Genomic DNA, 27,219 nt, shown 5'->3' on the forward strand with positions numbered 1-27,219 from the left:
CCCTGAACTGAGAGGAGAGCATGAATTGACTTAAACATAGAGGTTCTTTCCAGTGGAGAGAGCTCAGCCCACACACCATCCTTCCTGAGATGGGATGGTGAGGACAGTGAAGGATTTTGACAGCTGGGCTGGCCAACCCACCTGTCAACCATGTGATGTCATAGGGATGTCATGTGATTTTCCCTACCAGAGCTAAAATGTTTCTTACACCCCTGGGATAAATTATGGTTTAAACTGGCCCATTTTCTCACAATTCAATTCAGAGAGGTAATAAGCTGTGGTTGACACCCTACTCGTCATACACATGTGCTATGCTTTATTTTGTTGTCACAAGGCACATTCAGAAGACCTTGGCATTTCAGTAAGAACTTGTTTGCAGTGCAGACATACTTCACAACTTTTTTTGTACAGGAGTGCTTGAGGAGTTCCGTCTTTATACAAAAAAAAAATGGCCTGATCTTCACCTCTAGGGCTGATAAAGTGATTGAAAATGAGCTATCCGCCACAGTTTGCACTTCTCTGAGTATTGCAGAATTGTATCTGTATTAGTGTAAATGTATCAACTGATGTGTTTAAACATGTATTATTATTATTTTAAAGCCAAAGCTGTATTACATAGTATTTTGAGATTATTATCTCAAGAAAGAAAAAACAACCCCAAAACCCACAAGCTGTTATTTAAATGGAAGGGAATTATGGCTAAACATGTGAATTTAATTATGTGTAAAAACATGACAGATTAGATCACCCCTTTATTTCTCACACAGGCTGAAATTTTATGAAGGAGATTAAGCTGCACTGTTGTAGATATTTTCTCTAGAACAGAGAAAATTACTTATTTTCTCACTCGTCTCTGAATGATCACTGATGCCTCTGTGTGCCCTTAGGGTTTAGGATATCTGCAGCCACCATGTATTCACGGTGTATCTTATATCTAGTTCTGGGAAAGTATATAAGGAAAGATGATATGCTGGAATCCCTTCCAACCCAAATAAAGTAGGTCACTTGCTTAAATGAAAGTTAAAATTAGAAATATTGAGGTTTAAAGGCAAGCCAGGCTGAACAAACGATGTTGTGACATTTTGTAGTGTAAGCTTTAATTATTCAAAGCAGAATTTTCAAGCCACTTGCAACCTGTCTCTAGAACAGCTGTAAGAGCCATATTGAAGATGAAGGTAAACCTTAAAATCAATACTTGTCAAAACAGTTGTGATATCAAGTGTCATGTTTTGGTTGAAATAACCCCACTGCATAGCAGTTTCCACTGCAAGTTGTAATATGATAGGAGTGCAAAGGTAAGCTGATATCATGGAGTTCTGAATTCTGCTGTGCTTTACAAAACATCCCATTTCTGTTGAGAAGTAATAAAGAGTATTTATAGATTATTATTTTTTTTGAGGAGGAAAAGAATCACAAAAGACAAGCTTGATTTATTGCCCCATGAATTTCTCTTTATTTAGTTTGATAAAAACAAGCTACAGTGTAAAATAACCAAATCGATTCTGTTCCAACCCAAACAGATTTATGAATACAAATCGCAAGTAGTAAAACAGTGGTAACATAAAGCTGATTGCATTGACAAAGTGTACAGGGGGTGGGGGTGGGAAAGAGGAAATGAGGGAAGGGGCATATTCCCTGAATTTTATAACTGATTTCCTCATTGTGAGCACCTACTGTCGGATCTCATGGTAGCAGCATTGTGCAGGGTAGGATGTGTGTATGGAAGAGTTGCTTGAGGAATTCAGTCTTTGTCAATTCTGACATGAATCGACTCAATCCATGCCTCCTGGATTTTAATCCAATGGGGGCAGATCCACACCATACATTTAAAACACATCCAAAGCACATGACTTCCTCCAAAGAATCCTGGGAAGCATAGTTTGCCCCTCTCAGAACTACAGTTTCCAGCAGCCGGAATAAATCACAGTTCTCAGGTTTCTTTCAGAGAAGTCATGTGTACTGGGTGAGCCTTAAATGTATGGGGTGGATCTGCCAATAGTTGGATTAAAATCCAAACCAGCTAATAACTCAGAGGGCATTTTAATTGAAGTTGACCATTAGAAGTCAGCACCCTTGAGTTTTCTGTTTTTTGTTTTTTTTTTTAATGTTATTGCCTGAAACTCTGTGGTACCCAAACAGTAATGGCTTTCTGGCTTTCTCTTGTTGTCCAGGGGATTGCTTATGTTCTACAAAATTTGCGTCTGTTATTTTGTTTTTCTCAGTTCAAATTCAGATTAGCTTTCTAAAATGCCTTTTCTTCCAAGACATTATGCCCTGTCCTGTATCTTTGACTTACAAAGGGATACGTCTCAATTGTTTCCCAGTGGGCAGGCAGATTCTTCTCTCAGGCTCTCCCCCGGCTCTTATGACTAACTTAGGTCTCTGGGAAATTGAAAAGATAGTAACAGAGTGATACCGAGGGCCTGGGAGGCATCTCAAATGAGAAAACAATGCCTGATCAGCAGCTTCATTTCATCCAAGGAAAGCTTTCTATCTCCCTGATATGTGTTATGACACAGAGAAGAAGGTAGGCGGAAATCCTCACAAAGCAGCAGCACTACAAAATATAGATGAAGAAATTGCTGAGGGTAGCACTAAAGGAGCAATAACTATATAGACCAGGGGTAGCCAACACGATGTCATGGGCTACAGCTCCCCAGTGGTCAGGAATGATGGGAGTTGTAGTCGAAAGCATCTGTAGGAAGAATAAAACTCATGAAAACATTTTTTCCCCTCCCCAAACAAGGTTTCTTTTTAGACATTGTCCTATAATTATACTCGTAGTTATTGGAGTGGAGACAGCATGTATAAAGTGATAAAGTATAGTTGTTCTGGGTGTAGATGCTCTCCTCCATCAGTAGAAGTTAAGTGGTCAGAGCTTGTTCATTTCTTTTCTTTTTCTTTTGCTAACTTCTTTTGCTAGCTTCCTGCTGTTCAAGTTATGTAGTTCTGCTTGCTCTCTTCTATTGCAATCTAAGGATTTGAAAAATGCATCTCTGTTTTATGGTAGGCTGGGAATCCTTCCTCAGCCGCCCAGCTAATCTAATACTCTATTAAAAGCATACTAACGAAATGAAAAAGAACGTGAGAATATTTTGGTTAATTTGGTGTTTATATATGTTAACACCCTAAGGCGCCATCTTCCGAAGAACATGAAGGGAGCCCAATGTGACGTCCTGACGTCACGCTTGTACGTTTGACTTCAACAATTGGGGGGGGGCAAAGAGCCTCGGCCCCCTGGAGCCTATGTTAACACCGGTCTTGTAGTGTGGCGGCTAACAGACTTGACCTTGAATCTAGAAATCTGTTTAATCTTTTTCTGCCTGCCCACATCTGCCTTGCAGTCTGAAGAAAGCCATTCCTCAAGCCTTCATGGGTAGTGTGTTATATATCATTCCCATTCCCATTATTTGGGTTCTGACTGACACAAGTCTTACTACAGAAGACTAGAGAGCACCTGTTTTGCAGGCAGAAGGCTCTGGGGTCAGGTACTGCTATTTTGCTTTGTTTCTCAGCAGTAAACTTGTGCACCTAAGATCTGCAAGCTTCATCTATCTTGCAGTCATACCTACTTGAGTGCCACCTTGAGTATTATAGCAGTAATGCAGCAAGCAAAAGGTGAGGCACTTCTATATATAGCCAGCTGATGGGTGAGGCATCCTGGCTCAGAATTTTAGACTGCCATCAAAAGGCAGTTTATTATTTTTTTGACCAAGATAGTAGGAGGTTCCACTTGGTTTGTATCCTCTGCCTCAGGCAACAAAATGTTTTGGGCCACCTCTCCTTGTGCATCTGCATGGCTGAGCCTTTGATAATACAAGAAGATGCTTTCAGTGATTCAAGCCAGTGTTCATATCTCATGTCTATACCCGTCGCTCATGAAGAAAGTGCAAAACAAACAAACAGTTGGAACAAGCTGGAGTACTTTATGCCCAAGGGGGCAATGTTACATATAGGAAATAGACAGTGACTGAGTAGAGACACATTTTTTCAAAAAACCTGTATAAACAATAATATAGACCAAGCAACTACAAGTGGCCGTCCAGATGTTGCTGGACTCATATCAGCCCCAAACAGTATTGTCAATGGTAAGGGATGGTGGAAATTATAGTCCAACAAAATCTGGAGGGTCATAGCCCCCCCCATCCCTGATTTGAAGCAAAGGAGGCATAAGCTGTGTGTTCCAGTAAGACCAGATTTAGCTACGTGTCATCCAACAGTGTCACACTAGAGCTAAGATTATCCAAATGGTTATTTCTTGCAAGTAGGTTTCATAGAATGAAGATTCTGCTACTGGTAGCAGTTACTGTGTAAGATTCAGACACACACACAATGCTATGGCAAATGTAGGATCAGTATTCAAACAGACTGTGGCTGCAACTGAAGCCAAAATTAAGTACCCTTAAATCCATTGACTTGAGCTGGCTTTCTCAGTCAATTGATTAAAATTTCATTGCTTTCAATACAAGTTAAACACATTATATATTTGTGCCGGATTAATCATTGGCTGTCTCTAGTACTAAGGTAAACCATTTCAGAGCTATTATTAGCACCTCCTGCCAGATTTATCACTCAAGAAATTATGTGATATAAGGTTTGGGGGTGGGGGAAAGAAATCAGTGCTTCAGCACTGGGATGAGAAACACTTTGGATTTGTTTCAGTTCCACCGTACCAACACAGTTCTGTGTGGCTATGTAGTGGTTATCCGTGTCCCACCCATTACAAACCTGTGTCTGGTTGGTCAAATAGGTTGTTAATGTTCTGCCTAGTTTTGCAGGGCTGCTGTAACTGCCCAGTTGCTATTGTTTATGATGCTGCTGCTGTTTAGAGTATCTACTCTTTCCTTGGAAACAGGGGTGCCAACTATAGGGGTCACATACACTGGGCACCCATAACCTGGGGCTCAGGTTGGCTCCTCTGCTTGGAAAGGAGCTGAACATCGCCAAAATTCAGACTCTTCAAGGAAATGTATTATTGGTTTTTTTCATACCCAGAACTTGTTCCTGGTGCCACGTATAAATGCAAATACTGAAATCTTTGGAAATTTTTAGACTATGTATCAGTACAGTGTGTTGCTTTCCTGTGGCACATTGGAAAGGATAGTTCTCCAAGTTCCTTGGAAGCAGATCTATATTTCTAGTAAAAATCAAATAAGGAGCTGAACAGAATACTATTACGCTGCTTCACACAATTTATACTGCAATCCTAAATGCATTTTCCTGAGAGTTAGATGTCCGGAGATACCACCCTAATTTTCTATACGAAATTGTATTTATCTGATATATTGAATGTTTATTTCCTAAGGAACAGTGTTTCATTATCCTAAGGAACAATTTATTTGCTCTAAGTGAAAGCAGAGAAACAAAAAGTTATGTATATGTATACTTATTGCACAATGAAGTCTCAGCCAATTAAATGCTATTTGTTTTTATTCTGTACATTCTACCTTAATAAAATCTATTCCTTTTCTCCATCAGTGCTGCCTAGCCATACATGCGGCAATCCTGGCGAAATACCAAAAGGAGTTCTTCATGGTACAAGATTCAATATTGGAGATAAAATTCGGTACAGCTGCATGTCCGGCTATATCCTCGAAGGCCATGCTATGTTGACATGTATCATGAGTCCTGGAAATGGAGCATCATGGGATTTTCCAGTTCCATTTTGCAGAGGTAAGATTTCTAGCATGAACCTTGTGAAACCTATTGTGAAATAATGATCTGAAATGAATATGTCATTCATAGAATGACCAAACAAATGTCCAAAAAATAAATAAATATGTTCCAAGTTTGTTGATGTGGTCTGGGATGAGCCAAGACTCCATATTATATTGGTCCCATGGCAAAGGAGAATTGCGGAAAATAGACTGGCTTGATGCCTGGGATTTTCTCTGCTGAGCAAGGTAGGAATTTGGGAAATGTTTTCCAGCATTGACTGAGGCCAAGGCCTGTGTGTGACTGGTTTTCACAGGAAAGAGGTCTTCCCTCTGGTCCATTCCTTAAACCATGCCCCCAAGATTGCCTGCAATTGGCTACAACTGTGGGCAACCTCCAGCAGCCAGCACAGCTGCTGGCAGAGGAAGTGATGTCACACAAGGAGGACAGACACACAAGGAGGACATGAGAGTTACAGACTTTTTCCAGCTAATATACTTCAAACTACTCACACACTGCTTTTTTGCTAATCTACCTAAATATTTTTAGACAGCCAAAATCCCTCAACAGTGAGTTCATTTTAAAATGTTATTAAACTTAGCTAATGGTACCATTTATTTCAGCCACTTAGGACTGCACAATATGTCATGACAAACTAATATGTGCACCTAGGTACATTACATATTCTGTGCAACATATGAGAGGAAACAACAATTTTATTTCAAACCGTGTGCATATTATAGTCATCTGGTGCATGTGGACTGGGACCAACAGCATTTCAGTATGGATTCTTACAGATTTCTAGTTAACATACAGTCCAATATTGTTTCTGTTTCATAGTTTATTGGATACTGCATCAATTCATACATAACTTTATTTATATGCTGCATTTCCACAGTTCAAACCATGCTCAAGGCGGATTGCCACATGAAAAAAAGACATAACTGCAAGATAACAAAAGTAGTCATAAATATTTTAAAAATACAAACAGAACAATTCCCACATAAATCCCAAGCTATAAAATAAAGATACAGAATCAGAAACAACCCCCAACAGCAGAAGCCTCCAAACAACACCCCAGCCCCAGAGTCTGTTCAGCAGATTCAGTTTTTTGTAGCTGGAGTCAGTCATGGCTCAACTCTTGCAAGACAAGTAGGGAAGGTCTGCAAGGCAGGGAGCAGGTCTTCCAGGATTTACAGCTAAGATGGATGCCAGAAGGTGTCTGAATCAACTGCAAGTACACCTTCTAATTCTGTAATACGCGAATCCTTGCTGTAGCTTGATTCCAGTGACCCAGTTTTCCCATTGCACATGCCAATTATTCTGTTGCTGTTTTTGACAAGCGCAAGCACTTACACTGATAAAAGCATGGTGGCCGTGGAGATCATTATTAGATGGGATCTTAGGGTTCTTAATCAAGAAACTATCCTACCAAAAATATTTAAAGAAATCAGTTTACTCCTAGAGTTACTATCATTTGTAGGATTACCATTATCGGGGCAGCACAATTCATTAACATTGATCAGAAGCAGCTGGTTTCAATCTGGTACTCTGTGTGTGTCTCTTTGTGAGAAATCAATTCCGAGTTTAAATATTGGTTTGACAAGTAATGTATATATCATTCTCTGAACTAAGGAAAGAAATTAGCTTATTGTGAAAACAAAGAAGGTGTCAAACGATATATTACTTAGGATGGGGTATGAGTACAGTATATTGAGTGTTGTCTACCTGAGGAGGGGCAAATATGTCAATTCAGTTTCTCTTAGTTTCTTATTTTTCCAGTATTAAAATCTGTTGTCCACATTTCCAAAGCAATTTGTGATTTTTTTTTAATTTTCTCCTGAAAATTCGCCACCATTTTCATGCTAATTTCTCCTAATAAACACTTTTTTGTATTCAGTGTTAAGTGATCAACACATTTTTGCCAGGCATTTTCCTTGATATAAAACTTTATTGGATGTTATTTTCACTAATATATGCATTTTATGCACTCGTTTTGCTACATATTGCTCGTACATATTGTTTGGTTAAAAACCGGATTGCAAAAGGATTCAGGGTTTCAGTTCATGTATTTGTTTGAATAATGTGAATTAAAATGCAAACAAAATAAAATTTCTCTCCCATCTCCAATTCTAGCTGAAATTAAGCGCTGAGTAAGCATGAGTTCAGGCTGCCTTCAGTTTAACTGATTTCATCTGGAAATGAAATTAATTGGCTTTAGAAGTCCTTAACTCTTGCTGGATCACATAGCTTTCATTGTAATATAGTTCACATATACCGGTACATACTGAAATCCGAAAAAAATGTATAGTATTCTTATAATTCCTTTCTCTGTTAATGTTGCTGAGTCATACAAATCAGGATTATTTTGCTTATATTTGAAAATGGTTAACTTTTCAATTATTTCGCTTAATACTTAAAACTATAATAGTTCCTCTTGTTAAGTAATTATAAATGTGCTTGCTAAACAAAACAGAATTGCAATTCAAATTGCCCAAACTGAGAATATCCATTTCCAGGGTGTTATTAGTGTCCTGCAGTGGTTTCCAGTAGGCTTTTTCTCTAGTATATCCAAATTCTCATTAAAAAGAGAATCAAGCAGGAGTCCTCCCCTAGCCTTAGTCATTTGAAGTCCCCCCCCCCCAGCCACACCATTACATCACTTCTCCTTTTCTTTTCGTTTTTCATCCATTTTTATTAAAAGTTTTCAACATAAACTACAATTAAAAAATCACACTTACCTAGAAAAGAAAAACAGAAAAAGCAAGAATAAGGAAGGGAAGGGAAGAAAGAAGAGAAGAAGTAATGCCCTGTATCAAAATTATTCCACACACAGAAGAGTGAACCCTCCCAGTTCTCTCACCTGGGAAATTCCACCTCTTCCCACAGCCTCCTGCCCTGGAATATCTTCTCTTCCCTGCCCCTCAGACAGAGCCCTTCACCTTCAATTCATCGCTTTCCTTTGTGCATCGTCCTTAATCCAATTATGTCTGCCAATTATGTATATAACAATTATTTAAAATGTTCAGAGTATGCACTCCAGAATGATATCCAGCTATTTCTCCATTTGCTAGACAGTGTTTTTACAACTTTCATTCCCAGTCTTCTTGCATTCACCAAAGAAAGGTCCAAAATAAGCGCTTCAAACTACAGTTTCTCTAGCAGTCTGCAGTTGCTTCCTAGGTGCTCATGGGAAGACAATCCTTAAAGGTCAATGGAAGCCTTGGAGTAAAGAAAAAAAAATGTTTCATAAGATGGTCAGCATATTTGTCTTTAGTACCTTAGCTGTAAGAGAGAATACATGTAAAGCTTTCCTTTACTTTTTCTTCAGGCCATATTTGATCTTTCAATTATGAGCATTAGGTTGCCTTTTTCTTAGAGGTAGCAGAAGTCATCTGGATGCACAGATCAATGCCATGGCTAATATGTAATTATCTGCATCAATGCAACAGCTTCCTTTGAATGTTTCCAAATTCTGCGAGCTGACTTGATGAATTGCCAGTTTGGCCCAGATATGTATGATTCAATGATAGCAATGGGATGTTTTAAAATGTCAGTGCAGAGCATATAATTTCAATAAATGGCTAATAAAATACAAACAATAGGCTACAGATGTCTGAGGGCAGAGGTCTTTAGAAGTAGCTTTGACTGCTTTACTTTTTTGTTTTGCTGAGCTAAGGAACTGGATCACTGTGCATATTTATTTATTTTTTAAATCCCCGAGAATTATAGAAAAATGACATCTAATAGAGAACCAGTAGTGACTTTGCAGATGCTTTTAATAAGGCTTAGTAAATAATGTATGGTTCATTTGGAGCTGTCTAAAGCTGCGATTTCCTTTAATTGATAAGCCTTACATAATGTGGCTGGAAATGACAATATGTCACTTGCAAGAGCTTTATAATATGCCAGTCAAGTTTTTAATTGTATCTATTCTATTGCTGGTGATAAATTGCAAGGGAAAGCCACTGAAGGAACAGGGGAGAGGAAATCCTGGCACTTCTTAATGACTCCCTCATGTTTTGTAATATTCAAAATATGAACCATGTTTCCATCAGTTACATTGCAGTACACCAAAGTAAATCTTGAAATGTTATCTCGAACTAGGACCATGCAGTATGAGTCTGAGCAGAACAGTCTTAATAATCTGAAATCAGGGCCTAAATCAGGGGTCAGCAACCTTTTTCAGCCATGGGCTGGTACACTGTCCCTCAGACCATGTGGGGGGCAGACTATATTTGGGGGGGGGATGAACAAATTCCTATGCCCCACAAATAACCCAGAGATGCATGGACACATTCTACTCATGTAAAAACATGCTGATTCTCGGACCATCCACAGGTCGGATTGAGAAGGCGATTGGGCCGCATCCGGCCCCCGGGCCTTAGGTTGCCTACCCCTGGCCTAAATGGTCCCCAAGACTTTTGTGCCTTGAGAGCCTTTAATAAAAATGATCTTGGACAAATTTGGTAATATAGGAAGGTTTTATTAATACATTTGCAAATGGGTGGCTGCAGCATAAAGAGACAGCAACCACAAGGATCAAGAGGTTACACACAACTTTTAAAGCCCCTAAGTCCTTCTTTCCCCTCCCTCACAGAGAGGGTGTGGAAAGTCCCAACTGGTAACAGCACCCCTATTTCCCTCATCAATCATAATAGAAATATGGTAGTTTCCATAACATATTTTAACCACAAATGTTCCATTGCCACGCTTCACCTTTATCTGACCTTTTGTACAAGTGCCAGTTTAGCAACAGGTGTTAACCACAACATTGTATGTGTGACCTTCACACCTCAGTCCAGTATACCTGAAGGAGTGTCTCCACCCCCATTGTTCTGCCCGGACACTGAGATCCAGCGCCGAGAGCCTTCTGGCGGTTCCCTCGCGGCCAGAAGTGAAGTTACAGGGAACCAGGCAGAGGGCCTTCTCAGTAGTGGCGCCTTCCCTGTGGAACACCCTCCCACCAGATGTCAAAGAGAAAAACAACTGCCAGACTTTTAGAAGACATCTGAAGGCAGCCCTGTTTAGGGAAGCCTTTAATGTTTAATAGACTATTGTATATTAATATTTTGTTGGAAGCCGCCCAGAGTGGCGGGGTATAAATAAATTATTATTATTATTATTATTATTATTATTATTATTATTATTAGTTTAGCAACAGGTGTTAAACACCCAACCTTGATATGTGGAACTTTTGTGTTTATGCTGACTACACACTGCGTCCTGTGATCTTGGGCATTTTTGAACCTGTGCTGTACTTTCTGCTTTTGTGGTTAATGGTTAACTTAGCTGCTAGATTCATGCCTTCAGAACTTGCTTTTATGTGAGAGGAGCAAAACAGAGCTTTTATTACAGTTATTCACTTTATCATTTAAGCTATAGGTAAAGTGAATGGCTATAGGTGCAGTCTGTTACATGTGCTGAATAGAAGTGAACTAAACATCTTATTTCTTATAAGCCATGAAGAGGCAACATTTATCATTTCTCACACTTGTTAAGTTTTATTTATCTCTCTATTAGCACACCACTTGCTTGATAGGTATGAGCCACTTAGTGAGTGCCATTTGGTTATGAAAATTAACTGAGGCTGCAGTCCTTTACTCCAGAGGGCACAAATGTGGCATCTCCTTGAAGAGTTCCTTTGGTGCGAGGAGCACACACAGAGAGGCACCTTTGGCAGAAAGCGGCAAGTTCTTTAGCCTTTAAAAAGCTGCAGGAAGGAGCTTGAAAAGTGATGTTGTTTCCAAATTCCTTTTTCAGCCTTCTTTACATTTTCAAGGCTCAGATCGGCAACCAAGCCTTGGATCACTGTTTTCCTGGTGCCGGCGAGCAGCAGATCTCTGGTTTTTACTATGTGGTCTACCAAAGTCCACAAAGCAGGTGGCGCTGTGGGTAAAACCTCAGTGCCTAGGACTTGCCGATCGTATGGTCGGCGGTTCGAATCCCCACGGCGGGGTGAGCTCCCGTCGTTCGGTCCCAGCTCCTGCCCACCTAGCAGTTCGAAAGCACTCTTAAGTGCAAGTAGATAAATAGGGACCGCTTTCTAGCGGGAAGGTAAACGGCGTTTCCGTGTGCTGCGCTGGTGCTGGCTCGCCAGAGCAGCTTCGTCACGCTGGCCACGTGACCCGGAAGTGTCTTCGGACGGCGCCGGCTCACGGCCTCTAGAGCGAGATGAGCACGCAACCCCAGAGTCGGACACGACTGGCCCGGACGGGCAGGGGTACCTTTACCTTTACCTTACCTACCAAAGTCATTCCAGTTTGATGGTGCAGTGTGCTTCTGCATGTGTATGTGCATGCACGTGAATTCTATCTGTCTACAGGGAGGACGGGACGCGGGTGGCGCTGTGGGTTAAACCACTGAGCCTAGGACTTGCCGATTAGAAGGTCTGCAGTTCGAATCCCCGCGACGGGGTGAGCTCCCGTTGCTCGGTCCCTGCTCCCTAGCAGTTCGAAAGCACGTCAAACTGCAAGTAGATAAATAGGTACTGCTCCGGCGGGAAGGTAAATGGTGTTTCCGTGTGCTGCTCTGGTTAGCCAGAAGTGGCTTTGTCATGCTGGCCACATGACCCGGAAGCTGTCTGCAGATAAACGCCGGCTCCAATGGCCAATAAAGCGACATGAGCGCCGCAACCCTAGAGTCGGTCACGACTGGACCTAATGGTCAGGAGTCCCTTTACCTTTTTACAGGGAGGACAGTGACCTTGGAGAAGGACAAGAAAAACAAACAGAAGGGTTGGTGTCACAGCATTATGTCAAATTCCCAAATTTTCTAATGTACCCCCAAAAGTTCACAACCACTGCAGTGATGCTCACTTATCAGGGTATAAGTCCCATTGGGCTTGGAGCTATTTTTGTATAGGAAATAGGATTGCACCATATTATGACTGCAATAGTACAGAGGGTTTGCAAAAGCTGCAGTGAGTTTTTATGAACTTAAATTGCAATGACCTAGGCCAGAGATGGACAGGTTTGTTCAAGTACTCAAAAGTCCACAAGGGAACATACTTGTTACCTGCTGTGTCTCATTTTTCTTGCTGTTAAAATCCAGGATAGGCACTGTGACTCTTAAAAAGGATGACAGCAATAAAACAGTAACAAGATAAAAACGTTAGAATATGCCTCTTTGAGTTCCAAGGTCACTTATGATTTAGTCCAATTCTTGCATTGATGTTGACCTCACTGGAAATCAATATCTCTGTATTAGTTTTGTGCACTGAAGTATTGGCATGTCATTTGTCAAGTTATTTTCCTTGCTGGAGCAGAAGATAACATAAACTGAAGTGCTTGGAACTTGAAAGGCACATCAACCACTTGAATTCTCGTCATCAAATGAAATAGTTAAAAGCATTTCCAGACAATATTTGGCATGGTAGATTGTGAATTTCCTTTGTTGTCTTTAGCGGAGTGGGTTGTGGGGAGGTGGGGAGCGGTCAGATTTATTTACAATTTGCTAGTTGAATCACCCCCACCCCTCTCAAATCAGGTCTGTGCTGTGACCAAGCAGTAACCTGTAAAAACAAGGAAAGTAAATGCAGAAAGTACGGAGAAAACGAAAAAGTGAAATGTAAAATGTAAAGGGAGTTCTTTTTGCCTTGCCACATCCTTTCAGCGTGCTGTTGCTTGCAGCAATAAGCACTATAAATAATTTCAGGTAGAGGGATTCTAAGGTGATGTCAGGTTTGGTTTGGATTTGCACACAGACTGTCTTGATAACCACAGACCTCAGTTCTTTGCATATTTAAGTAGTGCGGGGATAGCTCCGTTTCCCCCCATTTGTACTCACATTGCTGAGATGAAAAGTGCACAGATGTGCTCTTTAATTGCTCATTTATTTTACAAAGTTTTGATTGGCTTCTAATAGGCTTATCCTAAGGCTTTGTCATCCCCAAAGAATGGAGGATAGTGCACAGCAGAACTGTCTTGAACATTATGCAGCACACAAGGATTGCAGATATATAGCAATATAAATAGAGAAGGTGCTTTATAAAAGACAGCAAGCTATTCTCTGAATGCTTCTTTTAAAAGACAACTATATTTACGGGGCCAAGTGATATTGTCAATGCGCTTCTATTTGGGCAATAGTTCTTTATCACCTTCTGGCTAACACTGAAAAAGTAATATTCTAAAGGGTGTGATGGGGTACATTTACAGGAATGTTTCAAGAAGATAGCATTTTAAAAAAATTCCAGTGAATTGGGCATTTCACTAAATTGCCTGCATCAGAGGCAGAAAGGACAAGTCTTTGAAGCAGAATTTATATTGTTTTTTAAATGTGTCTTGTATGATAGCTCAGACAGTAGAGCATGAGACGCTGGGTTATGAGTTCAAGCCCCACGTTGGCTCAAAGATTCCTGCATTGCAATAGATTGGACTAGATGATCATCCTGGTCCCTTTTCTATTCTACAATTCTACTATAAAACAAATGTTGATGTACCACTTTAAAACCCAAAAGGTTGAAAGGGGTGTTTCATACATTCAATTTCCAGGTGAGGAGAAAACACAGGAGAGGCTGCACTGAGATAATAATAATAATAATAATAATAATAATAATAATAATAATAATATCCCACCCATCTGGCTGGGTTTCCCCAGCCACTTTTGGCAGCTTCCAACAAAAGATTACAAATTTATTAAAACATCAGTCCCCCTAAACAGGGGAGTTTTTATTTCTAGTGAAATTTCAGTCTTCCTGCTGAGTCCCGTGGTCCTTGGCAGGACAAAAGACCATGTGCATCATTTGCCACAAATGAGAGCTCTATGGCATATCTATTGTATTAATGTTAGTTCCCCATTGCCTGCCATCATCTTCTGCCGTGGTCATCTTCTGAAGCTCAGTGGTGTAGCGTGGGTTGTCAGACCCAGGGCAAGGCAAGTAATTTGCACCCCTAACCCATGGATTTGCGCCCCCTAACCTGTGGATCTGCGCCCCCTAACCCTAACCCCCAGATGTTGCGCCCGGTGCGGCCGGCCCCCCCTGCACCCCCCACGCTACGCCACTGCTGAAGCTCCACCCTGTGTTCCACTACCATGGCAGGTGTGATTGGTGGAGACATGAGGCAGGCCCTTTTGGTGGCAGTGTTGTGACACTGAACCTCCATACCGGGGAGCATTGCAAAATAACAACAAATATATTAGTGATACTAGCATACAAATACGTATTGCACAGGGGGAAATTGCTTGCAAATATGTGTTTATTAGGAGAAAGTAGCACAAAAATGCTGACAAATTTTCTTGAGGCTTGTGTGTGTGTGTGTGTGTGTGTGCGTGTGCAAAATTTAGCAAATGCATACAGGTATGTTGATATTTAAGATTGGGCAAAAAAGGGAATAAATAAATCAGAAATCCAACCATTCCTACGTGAAGGGTAAGCACAAATTGTATATTGCTATTTTGGCTTCAATGGCAAATTGTTGCTGTTTAGTCGTTTAGTTGTGTCCGACTCTTCATGACCCCATGGACCAGAGCACGCCAGGCACTCCTGCCTTCCACTGCCTCCCGCAGTTTGGTCAAGCTCATGTTCGTAGCTTCGAGAACACTGTCCAACCATCTCGTCCTCTGTCGTCCCCTTCTCCTTGTGCCCTCCATCTTTCCCAAAATCAGGGTCTTTTCCAGGGAGTCTTCTTTTCTCATGAGGTGGCCAAAGTATTGGAGCCTCAGCTTCAGGATCTGTCCTTCCAGTGAGCACTCAGGGCTTATTTCCTTCAGAATGGAGAGGTTTGATCTTCTTGCAGTCCATGGGATTCTCAAGAGTCTCCTCCAGCACCATAAGTCAAAAGCATCAATTCTTCGGCGATCAGCCTTCTTTATGGTCCAGCTCTCACTTCCACACATCACTACTGGGAGTAGTGATGGCAAATTGTAGTTTGTTCTAAAGAGGAAGTAAGCCATTGAACTGGAAGAATTCTGGTGAGTTTTCACAAGGACTTAAAAAACAACCAAGAATTACAAACTCAATTGGAAATGTGGAAGACAGAATCTACTATTGGGTGGGGGGTAGAAACTGAGAGAAACCAAAGTTGACAGATTTGCCCATTGCTACTCCTCTATGCAATGTCAATTGCATGGAGAAACAAATGAAAAGCACTTATCTGTGGGTAGGATCTGCCTTCTGACTGCACAAGCCTAGCCATTCTTTCTTCTTTTAAAATGTACCTTCCGGAATTGATTCCTCTGTCATGACTTTGATCACAGGCCACCTACCCACGGAGTTGCTCACAGCCAATTGAATCTAATCCCTTAATTGTTTTGTATTGCACACATCTTCATTAGCTGATAGGTTCCTTGAGCCAGAGACCTTGTCAAGTTCCATATGTGTATATAAAATGATATTATGAGTATAACCCACAAGGACAATCATGATCAATGTAGGTTAAAATAATACAATGTGTAAAAGTGAAAGGGGCTTTATCATTACTGGGGGCGAAGGACAAAACACCACGTTGTTTATTATTGCTGTCTTTTAGTTTTCAGCTACCGTTTTCGTAGGCAGCTTAATGAGCTTTTAATTTTTCATGCCGCTGAACTGCAGAGAAGGCTTCCTTTGCAATTACATAAGTTTTTATACTAATAATACAAGCGCTAATGTAACAATTGTTCCCTTAAAATGCTTCCTGTAAAATGCTGTGCATGATTCACCGTGATAATTCTTCCAGTCTATTTGTGAAAAATATTTTGTTGCATGGGATATACTTTTGTGCTGTGTTGCAACTGGAAATTCTCCATGCATGACTTAATAGTTAATAGCAGAGAAGTAATAAAATGCTGACCTTTAATCCAAGTTCTGCATAATGTGCAATGCCATGATATAAACATGAACACAATGAAATTATGCACACAGAGAATACATATTTGTTTCTCAAAAATATATAGGAACACGTGAAGCTGCCATACATTGAGTGAGCCATAAACAAACCCGTGTTGCAATATAGACAAGCTGAACAATATAACATTTATAGACTAATTTATTTATAGACTAATGCAAATGATCAGAAATTACAACCAAAGTCTCTAAATCTTCTTCACCAGTCACAGTTGTTGTTGTTGTTGTTTAGTCGTTTAGTCATGTCTGACTCTTCGTGACCCCATGGACCAGAGCACGCCAGGCACTCCTGTCTTCCACTGCCTCCTGCAGTTTGGTCAAACTCATGCTGGTAGCTTCGAGAACACTGTCCAACCATCTCGTCCTCTGTCGTCCCCTTCTCCTTGTGCCCTCCATCTTTCCCAAAATCAGGGTCTTTTCCAGGGAGTCTTCTCTTCTCATGAGGTGGCCAAAGCATTGGAGTCTCAGCTTCAGGATCTGTCCTTCCAGTGAGCACTCAGGGCTGATTTCCAGTCACAGTAGAATAATTCAAAAGTTTGATATATACATAATCAGTCACCAAATATTGCCGGAACAGAGTTTCCGGATAACCAATCTATTACGTTCAATGCTTCATCAGCCAGACTTGTAAGAATTAATGTGAGAAGGATGCAGTTCAGTTTCTTAACAAGCCAATCTTACATGTAAGCAAATATAAACGCTGTAGAAAATATGCTCTGGATCAGTGCTCATACGATACTGTAGTCACTGATGACTACATATTGAACGAAACAGATTGGTTAACTGGAAACTCTGTTCCGGCGATATTTGTTGACTGATTATGTATATATCAATTTTTTTTAATTATTCTACCGCGACTGGTGATGAAGATTTAGAGACTTTGGTTGTAATTTCTGATCATTTGTATTAGTCTATAAATAGTGTTTAGTGCCATTGTTATTCATAGAATCATAGAATCATAGAGTTGGAAGAGACCACAAGGGCCATCGAGTCCAACCCCCTGCCAAGCAGGAAACACCATCAGAGCACTCCTGACATATGGTTGTCAAGCCTCTGCTTAAAGACCTCCAAAGAAGGAGACTCCACCACACTCCTTGGCAGCAAATTCCACTGTCGAACAGCTCTTACTGTCAGGAAGTTCTTCCTAATGTTTAGGTGGAATCTTCTTTCTTGTAGTTTGGAACCATTGCTCCGTGTCCGCTTCTCTGGAGCAGCAGAAAACAACCTTTCTCCCTCCTCTATGTGACATCCTATTGGCCATTGTGTTGTGTTATATTGTTCAGCTCATACATTAAGTGAGAGCAGTGGTGGTGCTTGTTATTGTTGTTATTATTATGATTTTTATATGTGTTTTGGCTGAACGTTCTTGATTGACAGATCAGGATGGATGCTTAATAAACAGCAGAGATCATATAACCTCTGCAAAAGCTTTGTGCAAATAAATCAGGATGAATGCTCAAACAGGGCATCTCAGGCAGAGATCTTTTCTAACATGTACTGCTTGTTATTTTTTTAACTGGAGATGTCAGGGATCACTTGATGCTTCTTAGAAATAATAAAATGTATAGTGTTTCTTCATCTCTGTATATACCCCCTTCCACGGTGCTGTTAACATGGTTAATATATTATCAGTGTGACCAATTCTATTGCATTTGTTTTTTATAATCAGCTGAAGGTGCTTGTGGAGGAACTCTCCGTGGGACAAGTGGAATTATTTCAAGTCCTCACTTTCCTTCTGAGTATGATAACAATGCTGATTGCACATGGACCATTCTAGCTGAGCCAGGAGATACCATTGCTTTGGTTTTTACGGATTTCCAACTAGAGGAAGGCTACGATTTCTTAGAGATCAGTGGCACTGAAGCACCATCAATATGGTAAGTCAATACAGTGGTCTCATTTCTTTCTTTTTTTTAAAATAATTTTTATTAACTGGCCAATCACATCAAATTAAATCACATCACATAAATTCCAAATTACAAAGCCAAATTTTTAAATTTTGTTGGGGGAACCCATACTTCAAGATCCAAAGGGGGATTCAGATCATCTTCTTATTACTGCGTTAATGTCCAAATAAGTCCCAATCAGTCCAAACAAAATTCATAATTCTATCCAGTCTTATCTTGGTGTTTCCACATCATATCTTGTTCATATGATTTCTATTTTTCCTTTACGATCTCTTCTGTTAGTCTCCTTAAGCCGATAAGCAAAATAATAATCCTGTGTGGATTTCCCGTTCCTCCACTAAGTCCAGATGGTTTCCATATATCTCCTTCGTAGATAACATCGCTCTTTCCATCATAAATTTGGCATTTGTCGCTCTTAAGTCCCACCGAGAAGTTGATCCACGATATGTAAACAACTCTATTTCTAGTTACAGATAGGTAGCCGTGTTGGTCTGCCATAGTCAAAACAAAAAAATTTTTTTCCTTCCAGTAGCACCTTAAGATACTACAAGATACACTTGTATCTGAAGAAGTGTGCATGCACACGAAAGCTCATACCAAGAACTAACTTAGTTGGTCTTTAAGGTGCTACTGGAAGGAAATTTTTTTTTTTGTTTTAACTCTATTTCTCTCTTTCTCCTCCCAGACCCAAGAGCTCCAACAATGCCTCCCAAAATGGCGACGGCATTTTTAACTGCATCATTCCAAAACTCTTAGCTTTCCAGCTTCATCTTGAAACATTGCTTTGGTTCGAAAGTTTATCTCCACACAGCCTTAAATCCACAGCTTAAGTCCTTAGTTTCTGACTCATTAGGGGAGGGGATTCTTGTTAAATCACATAAGAAAAAGGAAGGCAGGTTTTTCCCCCCTCCCCCCTCAGTCATACCGTATCTTGACGTATCTTCTCATATTTTATTATTGTCTTGTTATCAGAGATCTCTTCTGTCAGCAGTCTTTACTCCCCTTTTTCCTTGAAGCATGTGCAATTTATCTCGTCCAAATTGTTTCTTTTGAAGATGCTTGCAACTAGCGGCGCGAATCAGGGACGGCGTCCAGGAGTGCCGGAATCCCACAGGAGGGCTTTGTGCCTAGTGCCCCCACCCCCACAAATTCGGGGGTGGTATAGGGCACAGCAGGCAAGGGCCGTCCCCCCCACAATCCTGGGGGGGTTAAGGAGGCTAATTACCCCCATCATAGCCTCCAAATTACCTCGTGTAGGTCGGAGAGATGTTATTGTCAGCCATCTTCCGATGCGCCACCTAGTGGCCCCCCTACAGTGGTCTCATTTCATATTTATAGAAGCCTTCAAAATTTAGCCATTCGAAATTGTGTATTCATAAATTGTTTGAAGTTGTTTGTTTTGAAGTTGTAGTCATTGCTGTCGTGATGATAATAATGCCTGTATCAGTTCCATCAGGAATACATATGCATTAGTCAACTAAATATTGTTAATGGTATTTTAGAAATACTTTATGGTGAATTACTTGGGGGGGGAATGTTAAGTTACAGCAAGGAATGAAACAAACACCTTTAGAAATGTGTTCAGAATGATGATGTGGTAGGATACTGCCCTCTAATGGAAGGATCCAGAATTATTTTTCTGTGAGTCATCATAACCTCTTAATATATAATTACACTTTAAGGATTTGTGGAGTAGAAATGTGCTTCTCAGTTTGATGAGAGGGAATGAAAGAGAGAACTGACTCTACCAGAGAGTGTTGCTTTGCATTTAATGATACTTCTCGTTTTGTGACAACCACTGCAATTTAGATAGCAGCACGTCTAGCGAACTTTAAGAGTATCTCACCAAATAATAACTTCTAGCTAATAGGACCAGTTTTCTCATATACCAGGTTTCTGCCCTTGTGCTGACCTTTCTACTCTTTGAAAACTGTTCCCGATCCATTATTGCTGACATCCCTATTTAAAACTCATCAGCATGTTCACACATACATTTAAGTACACACACACACACACACACACACACACACACACCAGTGCTTTTTGAGGAACAATTCTGGAGTACGCCACTCATTTGGGCTGAAGCATGAATGGTTAACATAATTCACATAGTGTTCTGAATATAGTAAATGGTATCACATGCCTAAAATTAAGCTTGTTGTGTGCAGTTGTTCAGTATCCAGCTGAATACTGAATCCACTGAAAACAGGAGCGAAAGACAGTGTTTCTAATACCTATCTTACCTCAGTTCTATTTTCATTCCAATAAATTGTTTTGATAATACACTTGCTTACTTCACATACATTTTCCAACAGTTGTCATAGTGATTATTTCTGTGATATTAAAGTGATACCAAAGCATATTGATGACACTGGTCCTACGTTTTTTGTGCTGCAGCATTCAGGAATGAGGGGGCTGTAACTTTAGAGCATCATTTGAAAAGAGGTAGTTCAATGTTTCTCACATTTATTTATAAACTAGTTGCTTGTCCATTCCGCCCCCCCCTTTTCAAACGTGCTTCATTCCGCCCCCCCTTTTCAAACGTGCTTTAACGAACATTCAAACTGTTGGTGTGGGAGGTTGAAGTGCAGAGCAGGCATGAAAAATAGGTCATTTCGTCTTGGAACAGGGCAGGCAAAAACAAGGAGAAGAAATACAAATAGGGAATGAGTTGTCAGGACTGTTTTAACAATTAGCAGTATCACACTACAGTCAATAAAGATGTTAGCTATTTCACTTCTTTAGTATGTAGGCCAGTCCTATGTATGTTTATTCAGAAGTTTATACTAAAAAAAACAAGGTTTATATAAAAAAGTTGTGCACAGTGCCATCAAAGTGGATGCAGAAACATTATTTCTTCCTCTCCTATAATGATAGAACTAATGGTAAGCCTATGAATTTGATCACGAGATTTGGCAAACTCTACTTACGGACTTTGTTGCTACATGGTGTGTTGATGACCACTGGATTTAATGCGTTTCAAATGGACCAAGGCAAATTCATGAATAGTTACCAGCAGCTATGTGTTGTTTAAAGTAACGCTGAGCCAAACTTATGAAAGGTCAAAACTTCAGTTTGAATTTGGGGTGAGATTTGGTGGTGGATGGCTTGGTGAAACTGCTTCACTTTTTTTTCCACTTTTTTTTTTCATTTTCAGGGATTCTAGGCATGTTTCTCTTAGTGGGATGGAGAACGTTGCAGAGCTCCTCCAAGATCAGCTACAAAAGCAGCTGCTATTTTTGATTTCCCAGAATCCCTTCTTCTGAGGGGTATTCTGGGAAATCTAAGATTGTGATCACTCGGCCTGAGAGTCTCTCTCCCTCCATCAAAAGTTGCCTCCTAACTGGCAAATGAGAAAATGGGCCCATGAAATTAAGGGGGGGGGGCGTAGCTATAAAAAAGTACATTATGGATCAATGGAACCTTTGAGTGTAAAGAATGTGTACTCTGGAATTTACTGTGTGAAAGGAGCAGAAATTATTCTGGCTAACTACTTTTTAAGTGGCAAAACTAATTTTAATCTGTTTACCACAAATCACTGTGTTATATTCCAAAAAGGTAATTTAGGTTGATGCCGAAGTGAAGCAGCTGTTTGGTTACAAATATTAGTGTGCATATAAATGACTATTTCTTAGAAGTAAAGCAAAGTCATGTTTTTTTTTATTTGCCAATGTTCTGTCTTTCACAAATTACTGATACTGTAAAAGCATTATTTGTTCTTGGAAGATTGAGGGTATATAATTATTTGCCCCCCAAATTTTATATGACTGCCTCTATTTATTTTTGGCTTGTTGCATAGCCTTGAACATAGAAAACAGTAAGTCAGAATAGCAACTATGTCTCCCAAACAAACCATAGTTATATTATTCACTTTCACTGAATGCTGTGCATAGTGGTAAATGTAATTCTTTATGTTTTGATTGTGTGTATGTGTGTATATAGTGTGTATGTTTATGTCTCTTGTGCTTTTATATAATTTAACGGGAGGAGCCGCCATATACCATATTTTTCGCTCTATAAGACGCACCAGACCACAAGACGTACCTAGTTTTGGGGGGAGGAAAGCAAGAAAAAAAATATTCTGAATCCCAGAAGCCAGAACAGCAAGAGGGATCGCTGCGCAGCGAAAGCAGTGATCCCTCTTGCTGTTCTGGCTTCTGGGATAGCTGTGCAGCCTGCATTCGCTCCATAAGACGCACACACATTTCTCCTTACTTTTTAGGAGGGAAAAAGTGAGTCTTATAGAGCAAAAAATACGGTAATTACAGCATGATAGAGCATTTGTATTGGTTTCCAAGAACTCCATGGCCTGACCTAGAAGACGTATTTACATTTTTATCCACCAATATATTGATTATTCAAATAAATAGCCTTCATTTTTTTATGAACTATTTCAAAATGTATTTTTACAGTATGCTTTGAATGTTATTTAGAGCTTTTGTCTCAAGGTCCAAATGCTTCATTCCCTCCTGAAGCTGCAACAATTTCATGGAGCACTGAGTTAGGGAAGGGAGTAATTTTGCCCAATCTAATGCATTTTCAACAAGGGACATAACATTTCATTGCTGAATGTCTTTCATGGTCGGAAAAGGCAGTACGGGTACGAAAATTACCTTAAATGCTCAGCGTCTTAAATCTTTTAACAGTTTCAGGCTTTGACTGAAACAACTTAGCCAATGTACCTGAATTTTGAATTCTTTAGTTTAGAAATCAAGTCTCATTATCCACCAGCTGACAAAGTGGTTAAACAATATCTTTGATTGACTAGTGCATTGGGTTGAAATTGACTTTTTAAAAAACTCCTTACACCTTATGGGTTCTCCTTTTCCTGGCATTTTCTTCTTCTGGAAAATAACCATGTATTGCTTAAACCTTGAAAATCTTGTATGCTAAGGAATAATTTCATAAGGTGGCATTCAACTAAGTTTTGAAATTAATGAACATTTCTGTCCATCCATGAATCACCAGTGCTGCATTTATATATTTGAAGTAATGCATTTAGTGAAAGCCTCCAATTTAAAAATATTTCAACTAGCGTTGAATATTCTATGGCTAAAAACGTTGAGGATGGTTTTTCTTTTCCTTACTTTGAAGATAAGGCATGCACACCAAAGAATGAACATTTTACATTGGTTCTTCCACTCAAACATGTCTGAAACCAGATGGAGGTAACGCTAATAACATCAGTAACAGAGTGGTATAATTTATTGTTCCTCGTAGTGTAATCTGTAGTTCTTGCTTAGAGACTAGTCATCTGTTCAGATCAAAATGCATTCAATGTGCAGGGTAAAGAGAAAAGAAGCAGTAAATTGATGCTTAATTCACAGAGCATTAGCACTTCTTCTGCACCTGCTAATTTACTACCTACTGCGCTAGCAAACTATAAAGGCTTAATTCACATCCATCATTCCACCTCTGAATCTGACAGGAATATAAGATTGTGATTACGCTTTCAGAACCTGTGTATGGCCTATGATGTAATTTTCCAGGGTACGTTAAATTACATAAAAGGCAGTAGGTTTCTAAAACTTAATGTATATTTATAGAAAGCTGACTGATGCCTTGCTTTGGTAGTTCATAATTGGTTGCCCATTTCATTTTAGATGCAAACTATATTCAGTATCAGCAAATGGAAGGGAAAACAGTTAACCTAGTTCTTCAAAGTACATATCAGAAAGAAGACATGTTATTCACCTGGGTAAAAAGGAAAAAAATAAAGAGAAAATAAAACACCTTGCCTAGTCCCCCCACGAGACATCTATTTGCTATAGACTGTTTCCTATCACGTTGCTTAGACTTTCTGACATTGTGTTATCATATTCCTGTTACATTTTTCATTTCCTTTTTAATGAATTGGATGGTTATCCTACAGAAATCTCAGATAATTTGAGCAAGATTTTAACTCTGGCCAAACAATTTGTTGAGGGGCAAATAAAAAGCTATGTATAACTGCTGGTGTTTCCCATTCTTTTCTTTTTTAATGAATGGATATATTTCATTTGTAATATCTGAGACTTTCCTATCTCCCAAATAAGTGACAGCTAAACCTTTGCAACATGGTGGTCTGTATGTGATTTTGGCTATTTGGATGAAGACTCGTGAAATTCTTCCATATACATTCAAAGTCAAATTCAAAGAACCAGTGTGATTGAGTGTTAGATTTCAGTCAGCAATCAGCTCAGTTGCCTGTCCTAGGAAAATCTGTCTCTCAGTCTCACGGGAGAGAGAGCACATGATAAAATAAGATATGTACCACAGTACCAATCTCTGTGATGCCTTATAAATGTTGGAGGAAATGTATGAAGTACATAACATCCAAAATCTCAACACTTCTGGTGATGCTGTATTGCAAATGTCATTGCATCTACTATTCATTTTTATCTTTCTTTGTTAAAATAACAAAGTACTCTAGGAAGTACTCAAGGAAGAACATGAGAAATATTATGGGCCTTTTGGGCTGATCTGTCAGCACTCTTTCTGTGACTTTATTTAACAATAATATACCATATTTTTCCATGTATAACATTCCCCCATGTATAAGATGGGGGACTGTTTTGGGGGTCTCAAAATTAAGAACAGTTTCAGGTTAAGTACGGACCTCCGGAATGAATTAAGTACTTAACCCGAGGTACCACTGTAGTCCCCAACACAGTGGATCAATCTTTATTGTTTCAACCATGAGTAACAACAGAGGAGAACCCCAGAGATAAAGAAAATGCAGAATAGCCTATCTGTAACAATGAAACAAAACTAGAGCATTTGGGGAAGATGTGTCAGTGACTCAGAAAGACATACCAACAAAGCAGTAATATAAATAGTCTGGCCCATGCCCAGCCAGGCCAGTTTTACATTCTTGCAACTTTCGGTTTCAACAGAATAAATTCTACAAAATCCTTCTAATCTTAGCAATTTTGCAAAGTAAACTGTGTGATCTTCAGAATAGCATTGTGAAGATGGAAGATAGATTTGGCTGTGAAAGCTTTCAGGCTTGCCTCCAGGTTTATCACCTTTAAATTGTATGCTCACAATGCCATTATGGTAGCTGCATGCTACGTGCAATGCTATCAGATGGATATTGCGTGGCAAGGCCCCCAAACCAGCCCCTCGTTCGAACAAAATTCACACTGACACAGAATTTTGGTTTAAGGTTATTGGGCAAAATTTTAGGCCACAACTTTATTGATTACAGAAATGTGAGCGGTATTGGCTTAGGCACTGGCAAAGGACTATATCGGACTCCTGCCCCCATTGCAGGAAGTCAGTAAGGGTAAACCACCCAATGAGGAAGCCACATCGGGGGAACCCACCTGTAGCTCTCCTCAGTGTCCCCAGAGGCCTGGCATGGCCCTAGCCCCTCAAGCGGACTTCAGACAGGATCCAGGCCCTGGATTCCTTTAACAGAATACCCTTGGTCAATGGAGGGGCAGGTGATGGCTGAGAGCCAGTGTGGTGTGGTGGTTAAGAGCGATAGACTCGTAATCTGGGGAACCGGGTTCGCTTCCCCGCTCCTCCACATGCAGCTGCTGAGTGACCTTGGGCCAGTCACACTTCTTTGAAGTTTCTCAGCCCCACTCACCTCACAGAGTGTTTGTTGTGGGGGAGGAAGGGAAAGGAGAATGTTAGCCGCTTTGAGACTCCTTCAGCTAGTGATAAAGCGGGATATCAAATCCAAACTCTTCTTCTTCTTCTTCTCCCCTCTCCCACAAATGAGCCAGTGCCTAACTGCCAAACCTTAAAAAGTTGTGATGATTGCTAAGAGGTAGGCGAAAACCAAGTGACCAGGGCCAATCTGCCAAATGGAAAAATTCCTACCTGGCCCCCGTCCCAAGACAGGCGACCAACCAAAGTCCAAAGAAAGGCCAGAGGACATCTGAAATAAAGGGCAGGTGGGTGAGTGTTCAGCAGCGCAAAGCAGGTGCCTGACACGTGTCACGCTGCCACTTTTATATCCCCCCACGATCACCCCACACAAAAGTGACTGGCCAAGAAGCCAGGGTGATCGTGGTGCCACCCTGGCATGATGGCATTACTCCGCCCATGCCAGGGGGGAGGAACCGGCCTGGGGGCCTGCCCGCAATCAGGACCATCCTTAAAGATGATCCCACTTATCAGACTAGTCATGGCAAAGGTTGACAAGAGGAGATGAGAGGAAATGAAAGGAGACTATCTATGGCAGAGCAATGGATCAAGTCCATTAGGTTGAAATCCTATAATCACTAACCTGAGACTGCGAGTAAGACCTATGGAATATAGTGATAGGCCTGCCCAAGACATTTTATGGCCTGAGGAAAAGATAACATGATGTCCACCTATTCTATGTACAGAAGCTGACTGGATTTGCAGTTGAATTTTCCTCCAATAGTGGCAGTTTTCTTAATCCTTTTTAGAAAAAAACACAAAAATGTCTCAAAGCAGCTTAACAAGATAAAATGCAAAAGTAATCGCAACCACAAAATTTAAAGCAATGCGCAATACAAAATACCTAAAATGTTAATCCAATAGCATCATCGTTGTTATTGTTAACAAAGGCCTCAGTAAATAAAAAGTTTTTAACCCTTTAGAACGTACCATACTTTTCCATGTATGACTAGGTTTCTTCCTTTAAAAATCATGCTCAAAAGTGGGGGTCGTCTTATACATTGTCTTATACAACAACTTTGTGCCATCTCTCCCCCCCCCATTTTCTTAAAATTGAAGCCCCCCAAATAGGGGTCGTCCTATACATGGGGTCGTCTTGTAGAGGAAAAGTACGGTATCTTTCACTGCACCTGCAAGCAAAAGATTTGTTATGAAGAATTATAAATGTGTTACAGATACACCACCTAATAATAA

General features: G+C 40.2%; 1 protein-coding gene across 2 annotated transcripts in view; it reads left to right on the plus strand.

The window, feature by feature from the left end:
• Nucleotides 1-27,219, plus strand: part of CSMD1 (CUB and Sushi multiple domains 1) — a 937,839-nt gene that overhangs the window by 463,176 nt on the left and 447,444 nt on the right. For both annotated transcript variants that reach the window (XM_083606880.1, XM_083606881.1), the window contains exons 4-5: nt 5,479-5,673; nt 18,150-18,357. In XM_083606880.1, coding sequence (XP_083463006.1) covers nt 5,479-5,673; nt 18,150-18,357 — 403 coding nt within the window. The remainder of the gene's footprint in view (nt 1-5,478; nt 5,674-18,149; nt 18,358-27,219) is intronic.

Source organism: Podarcis filfolensis (genome assembly GCF_964270895.1).
Source record: "Podarcis filfolensis genome assembly, chromosome: 3".
Classification (NCBI taxonomy): Eukaryota; Metazoa; Chordata; class Lepidosauria; order Squamata; family Lacertidae; genus Podarcis; species Podarcis filfolensis.